This window comes from Mustela putorius, unplaced genomic scaffold (assembly GCF_011764305.1).
Source record: "Mustela putorius furo isolate JIRA1106 unplaced genomic scaffold, ASM1176430v1.1 tig00000127_pilon_pilon_pilon, whole genome shotgun sequence".
Lineage (NCBI taxonomy): Eukaryota > Metazoa > Chordata > Mammalia > Carnivora > Mustelidae > Mustela > Mustela putorius.
This window is the reverse complement of record NW_025421288.1, coordinates 7146800-7160386: the sequence shown is the minus strand read 5'-3', so window position 1 is coordinate 7160386 and position 13587 is coordinate 7146800. Positions and strand designations below refer to the sequence as shown.

Genomic DNA, 13587 nt, shown 5'->3' with positions numbered 1-13587 from the left:
CTTGAAGCAGAATCAGAATTTAGCCTTGAGTCCATGCCGGTGCTTTTAACTGCGCCTGCACCAAGGATGGGCCTGGCGAGGGCCGTCCTGTCCCCACCCCGCACCGGCCTCCGCGGCCCCTTCCTGCTTGCCCGTGTGCCATCAGCGAGTGCTTTCAGACCTGCTTGGCTTGGGTGCAGTTTCCGTTCAACCGCTGAGCTTTAGAGTGTGATTTCTTTGGGTGTCCCATTTGCCCATCTGGATCCCTAAGAATCTGTGAATTCTGTTTAAGTTAATTGCTGAGAAAAGCACGGCTTTCGGGTGTGGCGTGTACTGGAAAACAGGAATGGTGAAAGAGCCCAGCGGCACAGACCCTGCCCTTGGGTCTCAGGTGCTAGGGGAGGGGTGGGAATCATTTTGACCTGGGGCTGAAGCCTTAGTGCCTGGGGCATCAGTGGGCCCACTGGTTCACACCTGGAAAAAGTTCCCTCAGCAGAAGCAGGAGCTATTGTTTCAATGTGGTTTTGTTTTTTTATTTTTTTTATTTTTATTTTTTTTAAAGATTTTATTTATTTATTTGACAGAGAGAGATCACAAGTAGGCAGAGAGGCAGGCAGAGAGAGAGGAGGAAGCAGGCTCCCTGCTGAGCAGAGAGCCCAATGTGGGACTCGATCCCAGGACCCCGAGATCATGACCTGAGCCGAAGGCAGCGGCTTAACCCACTGAGCCACCCAGGCGCCCCTGGTTTTGTTTTTTTAAAGATTTATTTATTTGACAGATCACAAGTAGGCAGAGAGGCAGGGGCAGGGGGTTGGGGAAGGTTCCCTGCTATGCAGAGAGCCTGATGCGGGGCTTGATCCCAGGACCCTGAGATCGTGACCTGAGCCGAAGGCAGAGGCTTTAACCCACTGAACCACCCAGGTGCCCCTCAGTGTGGTCTTTACTTCACTTGCTTTTCTATACTCTCTCAAGGTCGGAAGGCCTTTCCCAAGGAACCTTACAATCAAGTTAGCATGGCCAGTTAAAGGCCATGGTAGCACCCAAGGAAAGTGCCTATGGCGGAGGCCCTGAGGTGGCTTGGGGCACGGACAGAATTCTATCTCCCCGAAGAGGGAAAAGGCAGGGCCAAAGTCCTACCCAACCCACTTGCCCTGCAGTTCCCGAAGGAACTTTCATGGCTGGTAGAGGTTGCCTGCTGAACCCAGGACAGGCCCTGGGGGCAAACGGTGAGGGAGGGTAACAGCTGGAAGACAGAAAGAAGCAACGGTGGCCACCTCTGCCCAGCAGTGAGAGGCACCAAGGTCCAGGATGTCCTCACACACCCGGGCTCTGCAAGGCCTCCAGGATGGCGCGGAGGACAGCTGCGGCTGCCACTGCCCCAGGGTCCGGCTGATCCAGCCGCGCAGAGCTGATGTAACTGGCTCTTCCCGCCCCAGCTTCCATGTTCTTGGTGGCCTCGGCTGCAGCTTCTGCACTCTGGGTGGGAGCATGGGAGCAGGTTCAAGGACAAGCCAGCAGGCCTCCTTCCTCCACGGACCCTACACCCTCCTGTCCCAGCCCTTCCAGCACCCTGAGTACTGTCACTGGGGTGGAGAGGTCACCTCTCCTATCTCTAGCAGGGCCATAGGCCACCATCTACTGAGGGCTTGCTGTGTCCTAGATGCCCCGGGGCTCCTCCTATCTCGAGCCTCACAGCAATCCTTTGATGCAGATGAAGCTTTCCATGTTTGAAGAAGGAAACAGGTCTAGGAAAGGTATTAACTTGCTTGCTCACCTGGACCGCTTTGGTCAAAACTTGGAACAGACTGGCTCCTGGGCTCTTCCAGGCTTGGAGCTCCTGTCCTGCCGCCCACAGGGAATCCAGCTGGGTAAGGTGAGGGAGAGGGGAGTAAGGACAGGCCCTGCCACTGAGGGTAGCCTTCGAGGCTTCTGTTCCACCACAAAGAGGGAGGGGCGGGGCCAAATACACACCATTGTCCTGTCCCCTGGAGCAGCCTTCCCGTACCTGGCAGGGAGCAAGGATGAGTTAAGACTCCCTACAGGGACTCCCTGTGGGATGGAGACGGGGCGGGCTGGGAGCAGGTGACACCATCCACTGCCCCCCCCCCAGCCCACCCTTGGTCGAAGGCCTGGGGCTCTGGCTCACTTTTGCATGGCCTCCAGGCCGGCATCCATGGCAGCAGACCAGGCTGGCAGGTCTGTCTTGGCCTTGAGTGGCTGAGCCGCCGCAGTCAGGAACAGGCCATAAAGCTGGGGAGGACCAGAATGCTGAGCACAAGGGGCTGGCGTGCGCCTCAGCCAATCTGGGGTCCCTCTGGGTCAGTCGTTTGGTCCCAGGGGCTGCTGGCACTCACCGCCCCAGATGAGCCTCCCATCTTCTCCAGGAGCAGGAGGGACAATTTGGAGAGTAGCTGGGTAGGGCTGGCAGGGGGTGGACCCTCCTTCAGCCACCCTTGGATGGCTGCAGAAAGAGAAAAATGAAGAATTCAGAGACCCTCCCTCCCATCTGCTTGTGCTCCAATCAAGCAACTCAGGCCTCACTGCCAGGCGGAAGGCCCGGCCCCTGACAGAGGCTGAGGGGACCAACCTAGAAGATTCCCAAAGCTCCCTTTCTCCATCCTGGGTGCAGTCTGGGGAGGGCTGGGAAACGGGGACTGACAAGAACCTTGGGCAGCACGCAGAGTGAGGCCTGCCCCGGACACCCCCATGCTGACCTTCCAAGCCTTGCTTCCCAGCTTCATTTCTCCCCCTCAGCCCTGCGCGCCTCCAACCTCTCTGTTTTGTTGATGGTTGCCGCTGACTGTGTGCCTCCTCCAGCCGAACAGGTACACGAGCCTCGAGGGCAGGGAGGTTTATTTGCTTTGCTCACTGTTGTATTCAGAGCAGCTAGAGCTGTGCCAAGCCCGGGGGAGCCCTGATTTTTTGCCCGAACTATGCTGGATAATTAGGAGCTTTTCATTAACCTCTCTCAAGCCGAGAAAAGTAAGGACAATTGTGGGAGTTTCTCTTGAACCCAAAGTTATTATTCACTGTAAAACATCACATTTGGGGACGCCGGGCTGGCTCAGTCAGTAGAAGAAGCGACACTCTTGATTTTGGGGCACGTACACACACACACATACCTACATACATACATAAATTTTTAAAAACAGATTACTTTCGGGGGGCCTGGGCGGTTGAGCACCTGACTCTTGGTTTCAGATCAGGTCAGGATCTCAGCGTCAGGGGCTGGGGCTCTGTGTCCCGCTCCACACTCAGTGTGGAGTCCGCTTGGGTTTCGCTCTCCCTCTGCCCCTTCCCTGACTCACTTTCTCTCAAAATAAATGTAAAAAAATACTAAAAAGGTTACATTTTATTTTGCAATAGCAACCCTTCTACGTTTATAGCGTCAGAAGAATCCTTTCCTGGGGAAAGGGGAAAAGATGCCAGGTTCTGTGAATGATCTCTCTTGGCAAAATAAATGGCGGCCATTCCAACACGAACACTCGCCATGCTTTTGAAGATGTTCCGGTTCATAAAGTGCCCAAATCTCAGAACCCATGTTTGTTTGTTTTTTTAATTTTTTAAAAAAGATTTTATTTATTCATTTGACTGAGAGCATAAGCAGGGGGAGCGCCAGGCAGAGGGAGAAGCCGGCCTCCTGCCAAGCAGGGAACCCAACGTGGGGCTCCATCCCAGGACCCTGGGATCATGACCTGAGCCAAAGGCAGACACTTAACTGACTGAGCCACCCAGGCGCCTCTCAGACCCACATCCCACAGCAGCCCCGCTCCTGACGCCAGCGGGACCCCGCGCCCACCTCTGGCAGCGCGGCTGTGGGTGGTGCCGCAGTCCCCGTCGCCGGCAGCGCGGTCCAGGGCGTTCAGGTGGTCCTCCAGGCCCAGGAGGGTGGCGCACACCCGCTCCAGCACCAGCACCACCCGCTTCGAGGTCAAACCTGGAGATGGAGGACAGTGGCGCAGAGGCCCACCTGGCCCTTTCACAACCCACCACGACGGGTGTGGGAGCTGTGGGTTCAAGAGCCCCCACCCATCCCACACCCACAGGTGGAAGCCCCGGGCCTCCCTCCCCACCAGCAGGGCTTGGTACCTCCTGCTGTGGTGGAAACAGAGGCCTCCAGAGGTTCAGCAGGGGCTGCCCGGCTCCGCTTCCGCCCAGTCACGGGGACCTTGGCCACGTTAGGCCAGGCTGACGCGGTGGTTTCAGCATCTAGGGACAGCAGGACGACTCATAGACATGGGTCAGCCAGACAGGGATCAAGTGGGGCCTGGATTCCCCACCTGGTGTCTGGCTCTCACCGTATCGACAAGCAAGTACCCAGTGCCTGCTGTATACAAGGGAAGTGTGGAGGGTCCCTGGGGAGGATCGTAATCCCAACTCCTCAAGCAACAGTTGAAGGCTGGGGTATCTACAGAGGGTTTCTCTACAGGGGTCATGGTCAGCCCTGACAGGGTGTCGTCCCTAACTCCCCCGTGGCTCCTTTGGGCCACAAGGATGCCTGGCTTGGATGACCCCAGCTTCCAGGTCTTACCGATCAGTTTCAGGAGAGGCTCATCCACCAGCAGAAGGGTGAGAGAGATGCCGGGCATCTCCAGGGCGGACATAAAGGTGCCCACCAGGGCACGGGCGATCTTCACCCCGCGGCCCTCTGCAATACAGAGCAGGAAGCCCATGAGGCAAGAAGCGGAGGATGGGCACTTGTCCCCACAGCATCAGAGAAAGAACCAGGAAAACAAGGATTTTGGAAGCCAGGAGGTTAGTAGGGAGATGGCCAGAATCCCTCCAGCCATCCCTCAAGGATGCCCCAAATTACCCAATTCCCTGGCAGTGCCCCCTCTATGGGGAAGATGGGTAATTACAAGTCTCCTTTCCTGAGTTCCTGCTGGGTGCCGGGCCCTGTGCTAGGTGTGATACATATGTTTAATTTCACGTAATCCTCACGACAACCCAGAAGCACAGGAACTATCACTGCCCCCTCTTCACAGACAAGGGCAGAGGCTCACGGCACCCAGCAGTCAGCTGGCAGTGATGGTCTGACTCAGGTTCATCTGCCCGCACAGGCCCTGCTCTGGGCCATCACAAGACCCCACTGTGGCTGCTTTTCTTCTGTCCAGCTTCAAAGGGCTTCAGGGAAAGGAGCTCCAGGGGCTGGGCAAGTCCCCTTCCGTGTGGGGCTCACCTAGGGCACGGACAGCAGCATCCGCTATGATGCCTAGTTCCAGGAACGACAAGCCACCAAGGTTGTTGACCATCAGCACCACTGAGGAGCCTGTGGGCAGATGCGACCCCCACATGAGGCTCTCCAGGCCGCCTGCCCAGAGGAGGAGGAAAGGCTGGGAGACAGCATGATAGCCCCTCACCGGCCCGCACAGGCACATGGGACACGTTGGAGGAGGCCGTCATGTGGTCCAGCATGAGTGTCACAATCTCGTCGGCGCTCGCCATCTGTCGGAATGAGAGCCAGCAGTGAGCTTTGCTGGAAGGCCTCAGTCTGAGACCAGCCTGGGCCCAGGAGTCCGCTTACCTTTATCCGACGCACACCAGCTTCCCCGTGGATCCCTGTGGACAGATTCGGTCACTGCTGACCCACTCAGGGCCTGGGGACTCACTGATCATGTTTTCCTCGAGCATTTACGAAGTGCTCAGCACTAGCTAGGCACTGTGGATGTGAGGAGTGTCGAATAATGCGAAATGCACAGTCTCCACTCTCTGGGAGCTTACAGCTGGGCGGTGGAGACAGCCTTACTTAACTCCTAACTAGCTAAGTAGCTTTAACTGGAGGCAGTCACAGCGAGGCCACATGAGGCCTCTCTCCATCACTTTGGAAACACAGGGTTGGGCGGGGGAGGAAGAAGGGAGCTGGGTGGCCTCTGAACCGCCGACGAAAGGAGGGCTGCATTCTAGCAGGGGCCGAGGGACCCAGAAAGGGCATGAGCAAAGGCAAGGAGGTAGGTGAGGCACAGAGCCCCTGTGGCCAGAGTCCGGGTATGGACCACAAAGCAGGTGAAGAGACCAGACAGGCTGGGCCAGAAGAGATCCAAGCGCCCGCTTAGAAATACTAATCTTAGGGTACCTGGCTGGCTCAGTTAGAAGAACATGTGGCTCTTGATCTCAGGGGTGTGAGTGTGAGCCCCACATTGGGTGTACAGATTACTTAAACACATCAACTTAAAAAAAAAAAGCCTAAAAAAGTATGAGACCTCTTAGGCACCAGCTCCCTCCCAGGGGATAAGATGTGGGCAAACCCCAGGGCACAGGCAGAGCCGGGGAGGGGCGGCCCCAAACTTACCCAGGCCCAGCTCCACCTCATCTGCTGCGAGCTCAAAGGTGGGTCTGGAGCCAGGGACGCTGCAAGAGGACAAGCTCACTCCCAGGGTCCCTGCCAGAAGGGAGGCGCGGAAAAGGTAAGTGTTTTGTTCTTGGTGTCAGGCGGCAGGCACTGGCCACGCTTCGGGGGGCCTAGCCCACCGCAGCTTCTTCACTGAGCCTGGCTGCCACACTGGTCACCTCAGTGGGGAAGGAGAAACCCAGCCTGCGGACCCAAGGCTACCAGTCCCCAGGAACTGCCCCAGGGAGATCTTCCCTCCGCCCCTGGGGAATCACCTGGAAAGTCACAGGGAACTTGCACCTAGTCAGTCCCAAGGTCAGCCTGGACCTCCCACCTTCCCTTTCCAAATCCCTGGGCCAGCACTCACCCATGGCCTGGGCGACCGCGCTCACACGCTTTGTGATTTCCTCCAGCCCCACACCCGCCTCAGCCAGGGCACCTGCCACCTGCGCCCACACAGACAAGAGGAAGCAGTCAGTGTATGGCTAGCAGGGAGGAGACGGGCTGGGGCTGAGTTTCTAGTTGGAAGAAGGCACCTCGGTACTACCACATCAGCCTCGGCCGCCGTATTTAGGGCAGGGCACTTGCCTGCAATCTTCAAGAAGCCCAGTCTGTGGGAGCCAGAAGGGACTTCGCAAATAGAGAAATGAGCCCAAAGAAGGGACGTTGACTAGTCCAATGTCACACAGCTAGTTGGTAGCCAGTTTCCTGGTGACTCGCCTAGAGCTGGTTCTCCACGGCATATACGCTGTGGCTGTCTCTCCCTTCTCACGCACACACCCAGCCACTGCGTTTTTGCCAAGCACTCAGGGTGTGCTAAGAAGAAAAAAAGCTGACCGAGTGACAGTCCCTGCCTCGGAGGGATGGGAATCTGGGGAAAGAGACGCCTGCAGACTGAACACTGAACGTGAGGCGGACTGTCACAGCGGGATGCCACGGGAGCACCGAGGAGGGGAGCCTCCACCCAGGAGGGACATCGGAGGTGGCTGTACAGAATCGCAGGAGTTGGTTAGGTCCAGAAGAGCTTGGGCAGTGAAAGGATTTTCACAGCCTTAGACGAAGCTTCAGCAAAGCCCCAGAAGGGACCCACAGCCCAGGCATGCGGTGAACTGGCGTTAACGGAGCCCAAGACGCGTGACGGCAAATGAACTTAGAAAGTCAGGGAGGAGAGGTGACAGCGCGGTGGCCACCTGACCACGGAGCCTAGACTGACTCTTGGAACCCCAGAGGGCTTTCAGCAGGCGGACGACCTGATCAAATATGCCTTTTCAAAAGGTACCTCTGGGGCAGTGTGGGGAACATGCTGGAGGGGCAGGCAGGAGGCGGGGGGGGGGGCCCACGAGCAGCAGCTGCAGCCGGCTGGGCAGGAGGACACGGGCACAGACTCAAGGCCGGGACAGGAGGGGCAGGGCTCTGAGAGGCATGTGCAGCATGGGGGCAATTCAGGAGTCGGATGACGAGGACAGGGCAACTGGCTGGGTGTGGGGGACAAAGAGGGAACGGTCTAGGAAAACACTTAGATTCTGGGCTTAGGGAGTTGAGGGGATCAGGGAACACTGGGGAAAGAGTGGCCTCCTGGGGCAGGGGCTGGGCTCGCTGGAAAGGTCCAGGTCCCTGGTGCTGCGTGGAAAGAGAAGGCTGGGGGTTGCGGGGAGCCGGCCAGCCAGCCAGTGTCCGGGTGGGAAATCTCACCTTGTGAATGAGCACTGTGCCGCAGAGTCCCCGCCTGCCCGCCTTCTTCAGGACGGTGAAAGCGCTGTCGTCCCCAATGACCACCATCTCCACGGGGATGCCCTCAGCCTGGGCCTGCTCCCGGGCCAAGCCAAAGTTGAGCCGATCCCCAGTGTAGTTCTTCACGATGAGGAGGGTCCCCACTGCAGAAGCAGCCAGCAGGGCCCCGTCAGCGCCTGCCCTCACCACAGCAGCCCCTCCCGCCTGCCAGGCTTACCTGTGCCCGCCTGGGCCACTGCTCTGATAGCTGCCAGGATGCTGCCCACTGCCGGGGAGGTGAACACGGCTCCTGCGATGACCCCCGTCAGCATCCCCTTCCCTATGAAACCTGGAGACAGAGCAGATGCTGGCTGGGGACCTGTGCCTGCGGTCCCCGGGCCTTCCCACGCTGCTGGGCGTCATGGTTTGGTGAGCCGTTCTGTGTGCCTGGTGCTGGAAGAGCCCCGGGGGCGCCCTCCTTGGGAGCGGTCTCCTCGGAGAGGCCTTCCCTGACTTCCCAACGGAGGCAGTCATCACCCTGCACCCAGTGACTCCCTGTTCTGTGTTCCCACTCTTCTGTCTTTGCTTCTTCACTTAACATGCTCTGGAAGGTTCTCTCTCACTTACACATTTACCTGGTTACATCTCCCTAAATGAGAAAAGAAGCTCTGTGAGGGCAGGCACCTTTTTTTTCTGGCTCAAGGTTATATCCCTCATGCCCCAGACAGTGCCAGATGATGAAAGGTGTCCATAAAGGGTGCTTAGTGGATGGATGGATTTGCCAAGGGAGACAGGAGAGGAACAGAGGATACAAAGCCGGGTCTGTGGCCCCCCAGGAGTTCTTGAGAGCTCACATCCCTGGCACTGAGCGGGAAACATTCCAGGGCTATCTGTGATGTATGTGAAAATGTGGGGTGGGAATTCAGAGGAGGGATACTACTCTAACTTAGAAAAGTCAGGAAGGCTTCATGGAGGAGGGGGAGGGCTCAGGGAGGCCTGGAGAGCCAGGATTCACAAAATCACTGACTCTCAGAGCTGGAAGGAGCCGAGAGATCACTTGGCCCATAAGATGTAGAGACTGAGGCCCAGAGAAAAGCCTTGACTAGCCCTAGGTCACAGCCTGAGGGACTGAGACAGCCCCCGACCTGGGCTCTGTCCTAAAACTCCTGGCAGCAGAGGATCTCCTGGAGCCCCCGTCCACTCTGCCCAGCACCTGCCCCTCACACCTCTGTCCCAGACTGCTCACCGGCATGGGCAGGCTCATGGCCAGACCCCCCACCCGACAGCAGCGCCACCCGGCCCTTGAGGCTGTCCAGGTCGGAACGGAGGGCCACGCGGTGGCCATGCAGGAGCTGCAGGCTGGGGTTGCAGGCCACCAGACCAGCCAGGGCATCGTCGGCACAGCCTGCCACCGTGTTCACCAGCTTCTTGGACGTCTGCAAGAGAGGAGCCGGGAGGAAGTTCCAGGTGCGGTTGGCAGGGACAGCCCCCGCCCCGCCACAGCGCTATGCTGGAGACCCATTAGCCATAAGGACTCCAGGGACACGGCAGTATCTTGAATTGGGCATGACTTTCTCAGGCAGATATTTCTGTGAGTTCACTTAATTTGGGACTATTGATTAAGGGCAAAATTTATGAACTGTTTTGGACTACGGCTTAAATTTATCTAGAAAAAGGGCTTCAGTGTAGACCAAAGAAGGGAACCAGAGTCCTGAGTCTAGAAGAATTTAATAAAATTAGGGCCCAACAGCCTTCTTCTGTCAAAGCCCCAGGCTGAGGCTCCTGTGCCAGGAGAAGGCATCAGAGAGGCCCTACACTCCTTTGCTCTGGTGCCAGACAAACATTTCCTGAGCCTCTTGGTGTGCCCAGTGTTCATCCACAGAACGCTGCTCCTACCCTTGATGGAAACAGAAAGATCGTCTCCACATGCTGTGGGAGGTGCTACACAAGAGGAATGTGCTTGCCTCCTCAGTGGCTCCTGGGAGTCTTTGTGAAGAAGGAGAAGGAGTTAGGGAAGTCAAGAGCGTGAGGGGCATGGGGGGAAGGGAAAAAGGACGAGAATATTCCAGGCCGAGGGAGAGTACACACCAGGGTCTGGAGATGTGAACTCGGACAGTGGCCAGGGCAGGAAGCAAGTTAGAACAACTTAAGCAACCAGTGACCACCAGGAAAGGTGGGCAGGTCCTCACAAGCGGAAGGTAGAACCTGGCCGTGGGGAACCTCTGGTGGGAGGGTCTAGGGCAGCTGGCCTGAGGGTAGGGTTGAGTGGACACGGGGTGCAGGCAGAAGTAGACAGCGTGGGTTCTGCGGTCACGGTCACGAGCTCTTGGGCTTAAATCCCATCTGCCTCTCACCAGCTGTGAGAACTCAGGGAAGACACCTTGTTGTTCTGACCTTTGTCTTCCTCAGCAAATCAGAGGCTTAATAAACTAGAGTATATGCCTGTTGTAGATTTAAGACCTGAACACAAGGCAGTTACTCCCTTTCTCAAGCGGACTCTGAAAAGCTGGTGCCAGCTTCTGCCTCCGTCACAAAGAGGGAAAGACTGGAGCCCAATGAGGAACCAGACGGCAGGCTCCCAGCGCCGCCTGGTGGCCCTGGGCAGCTGCTGCCAATCCAGGTCCCATCAAAGCTCATTTCCAGGAGGCTCCTACCCCAAACCCACAGGCACCTGGTTCCCCTGAGCAAATTCTGGCCTTTCCTGGGCCTGGGCAAGCGCCAAAGCCAAGCCATCTTCTCTGGTCTAAGGAGAGCAGCCCAGGTCAGCAGGAAGCAAGCAGAATGATAACGCTGTTATGGGTTCTGTTCCCAAATAGTGACTGAGAGCCAGACGCAGGGTCCAGGTGCTTTTTAAGCATGTTTTACTCAATATTCCCAATAACCCTATGGAGGAAAGATTAGCCTGAAGAAGACCGAGGCATAGTTTAATGACTTTGCCCAAAGTCACACAGCCAGCAAGTGTCCAGGTCGGCCTGACTCCAAAGACGGTTCCATTTTAGTCTTATCATGCTGCTCTCCCCAGGGGCTGAAGGGAGGCTGAGACTGGCAGAGGTCTTGCCCTAGTAAGGGCATGTGCTTGTGGCTCTCAGAGCCCTCTGGGGACTGGAATATGCAAAGAAATTGTGAGTTGGTCTCAACTTCAAGGCCAGCCTCCAGTGCCACCACCCTCCAAGAATGTACTCCCCCCCCCTACCCCGCCCCAACCACCATCTCTGATAGCCTTGCCTGGGATTTGCAACCACTTTTGACCCAGAGCCAAAGGAGGGCTCGGACACCAGTGCCAACCCTGGTTCCCAGCAGCCTGAGAGGATGGAAAAGGAAAGGAAGTTGATCAGGCACTGAGTGAGGCCCCCAGGATTCTGGTCTGATTAACACCTCGCAGCCACTTGTAGTTTGGGCCTTTATCTGCCTCACATTGTAGATAAGAAGGAAAAAAAAAAAAAGCTCAGAAAAATCAAGTCTCTTGTAAGAAGGTCTCTGGTTGGTGACAGGCTGAAATTTGAACCCAAGTCTGTCCAAGGCCTGCTTTGGTTCAGATCTAGTTCTAGAGTGGGCCTGGAGCGATGCCCCCCCCCCCCCCGCCCCGGGCCATGCCGAGCTTCCCACAGTGCAGATCCCACCTCTGGGACCAGCCCACACTTGTCCCAGGCTCAGGAACAGACATCAGATCCCTCAGGGCTCCTGGTACAGTGTCTATTAAAGAATACCTAACCAATAATTTTCTGACCTAAATGTATGACTGAGACCAGGGCCAGATGGGTCCTGCAGGGACTCAGGGGCTGCAGCCCTGGGTCTGGCTGGGACCAGCTGGGAAATGGAAGCAGGGATCAGGCCCTGAGAAGAAGGATGACTCTCTCTCTCTTAACCTCTCTGAACCTTAGAAGGCAGCAGTGTCTCTTCATCAGGGTGTAAGGAATTCCAGCACGCCTAGGGCTGGCACCCCCACTGCTCCAAGACCACAGTGTCCTTCCTCTGCCCCGGCCCTCATGGGACTCACCATGGTGGGGAGACTCTGAAGCACGCGGAGTTCACACCTTTGCACTGAGCCGCTGGAGGACAGGCAATCCTGTGGGTGCTAGCGGGGTCCAAGCACCGTGGCAACGGCAGCGGCACCTGCAGAAGAGGCAAACAGTCTGGGCTGCTGGATGCACCGGCAGCCTTGCGGCACAATCATGCTTCCAAGGCCCTAGTAATGAGGGAGCTGCCCCAGACTTTGATCCAAGTCCAAACTCTAGTACGTGCACTGGGGATGGAGAAGAGCATGGGACTGACCAAGGTTCACACCTGCACTTGGCTGCTAGAAGACAAATCAATCTATGTTGGGCACAGGGCTGCCTTTATGCACCCCACCTCCTCACCAAGGGGCAGTTACCCACAGAGTAACTTCACCTCTCATGTGGGCATCATGTGCAGTGAGTTAGTTTACAAAGATCTTCACACACTTGGTTTTGGCACCACACCAGCAAGGAGGCAGCTGAGTCTGTGACCCCATTTTACTTCTGGGAACCAGACTCAGAGAGCTCTAGTGCCTTGTCCAAGGTCATAACAGTTAAGAGCCAGAACTCAAACCCACACCTAGTCTTTCGACAAAGCCTGTGTTCCTTCTCCTGGTAAGTCTGTGCCTCCCAAGTCAGGCAGAGCCCTTGGTGTAGGAAACTACACAGGTAAACTACAATGACGTTTTAGCTCCCCGCAGTTCAGAGGTCTCTTGGGGTCATCCAGGCTCTTATGCTACGTGTCTGCAAGAGGTAGTATCCATACTAGGGTTGCCACCTGGCTCTGCCTTCGACTTACTGCGGGATCTTAAGTAAACCAGTTCCCTTGAACCTCAGCTTCCTCATCTGTAATACGGGGGGCTGCCTTCTCTGTGGCATTCTGAAGCTACTCCAAGCCACGAAGCTTTCCCTTACTCCTTGCAAAGCCTCTCTGCGGGGAGTGGCCTGGAAATTGGGGGTTGCTTTCCTGGGCCATTAACGGTCCCACCCAGGAAATCCTGGTTTTGTGTTTGAGGTCAGAATTTGTACAGCAACAGGGGCACGAATAATGCTGGGCAAGTGGCCCAGTGGGCCCTTCAAAGTCTGAAAAATAAAACCTAGTTTAAACGGGACAGGCGAGCCTCCTGGTGGCCTTCGAAGTGAGGCGGGGTGATCAGTCCTTGTAGGGTCAGGCGAGGGTACCGACTGAGTTTGGATGAATGCGGGGGGTACTAAGGAGAGGGAGGTCAGGACCTGGGTTCTAGTCTGCGAGGTGCACAAATTGGTTACCCCCTCCCCCTCAAGACCTCTGCAGTACTTCCGGTTCCAAAAGGGAGAACAGCCCCGAGAGCTCCCAGAGAAATGGAAGGGGACGAGGACAGGGTCTGTGGATGGGCGAAGGGCGTGGACTGGGGCGAAGGTCGGCTCCGACAGCGGAGGGGGTGTCCGCGCACCTCCCCCACCCGCTCACGCCCGCACCAGCCACCTCCGTAGCAGCTGCCGCTTCACAATGACCCCCGACGGCGCGCCCTCATCCGGGTACTCCGCGCTCTGGCGGTAAGAGACGGGGCGGGGCCTCTGGGAGGCGGGGCCTCC

At 57.0% G+C, this 13587-nt stretch overlaps 2 protein-coding genes across 7 annotated transcripts in view; one reads left to right on the top strand and one right to left on the bottom strand.

Moving 5' to 3' along the window:
• Nucleotides 1–800: 800 nt before the first annotated feature.
• On the bottom strand, nucleotides 801–13559 carry TKFC (triokinase and FMN cyclase). Of its 6 annotated transcripts, none has more exons than XM_004770370.3 (18): nucleotides 13478–13559; nucleotides 12015–12130; nucleotides 9264–9453; nucleotides 8256–8366; nucleotides 8000–8181; nucleotides 6675–6753; nucleotides 6269–6358; nucleotides 5504–5538; nucleotides 5340–5424; nucleotides 5159–5248; nucleotides 4511–4627; nucleotides 4069–4188; nucleotides 3779–3916; nucleotides 2334–2440; nucleotides 2126–2229; nucleotides 1951–1984; nucleotides 1754–1843; nucleotides 801–1455 (listed from the first exon to the last, which is right to left on the bottom strand). In XM_004770370.3, exons 2-18 carry the CDS (start codon nucleotides 12015–12017, stop codon nucleotides 1294–1296), a joined length of 1737 nt encoding a protein of 578 aa, XP_004770427.1. In that variant the 5' UTR covers nucleotides 12018–12130; nucleotides 13478–13559; the 3' UTR covers nucleotides 801–1293. The 6 variants fall into 6 exon arrangements, with proteins under 6 accessions (XP_004770427.1, XP_004770430.1, XP_004770429.1 ...); XM_004770373.3 differs by having other exon boundaries at nucleotides 13471–13539; XM_004770372.3 differs by having other exon boundaries at nucleotides 13446–13529.
• The window catches only part of DDB1 (damage specific DNA binding protein 1), a 38080-nt gene continuing 31420 nt past the window's right edge, over nucleotides 6928–13587 (top strand). Inside the window, exon 1 of the mRNA XM_045063191.1 lies at nucleotides 6928–7582. The gene's annotated coding sequence lies outside the window, so the exon portion shown is untranslated. The remainder of the gene's footprint in view (nucleotides 7583–13587) is intronic.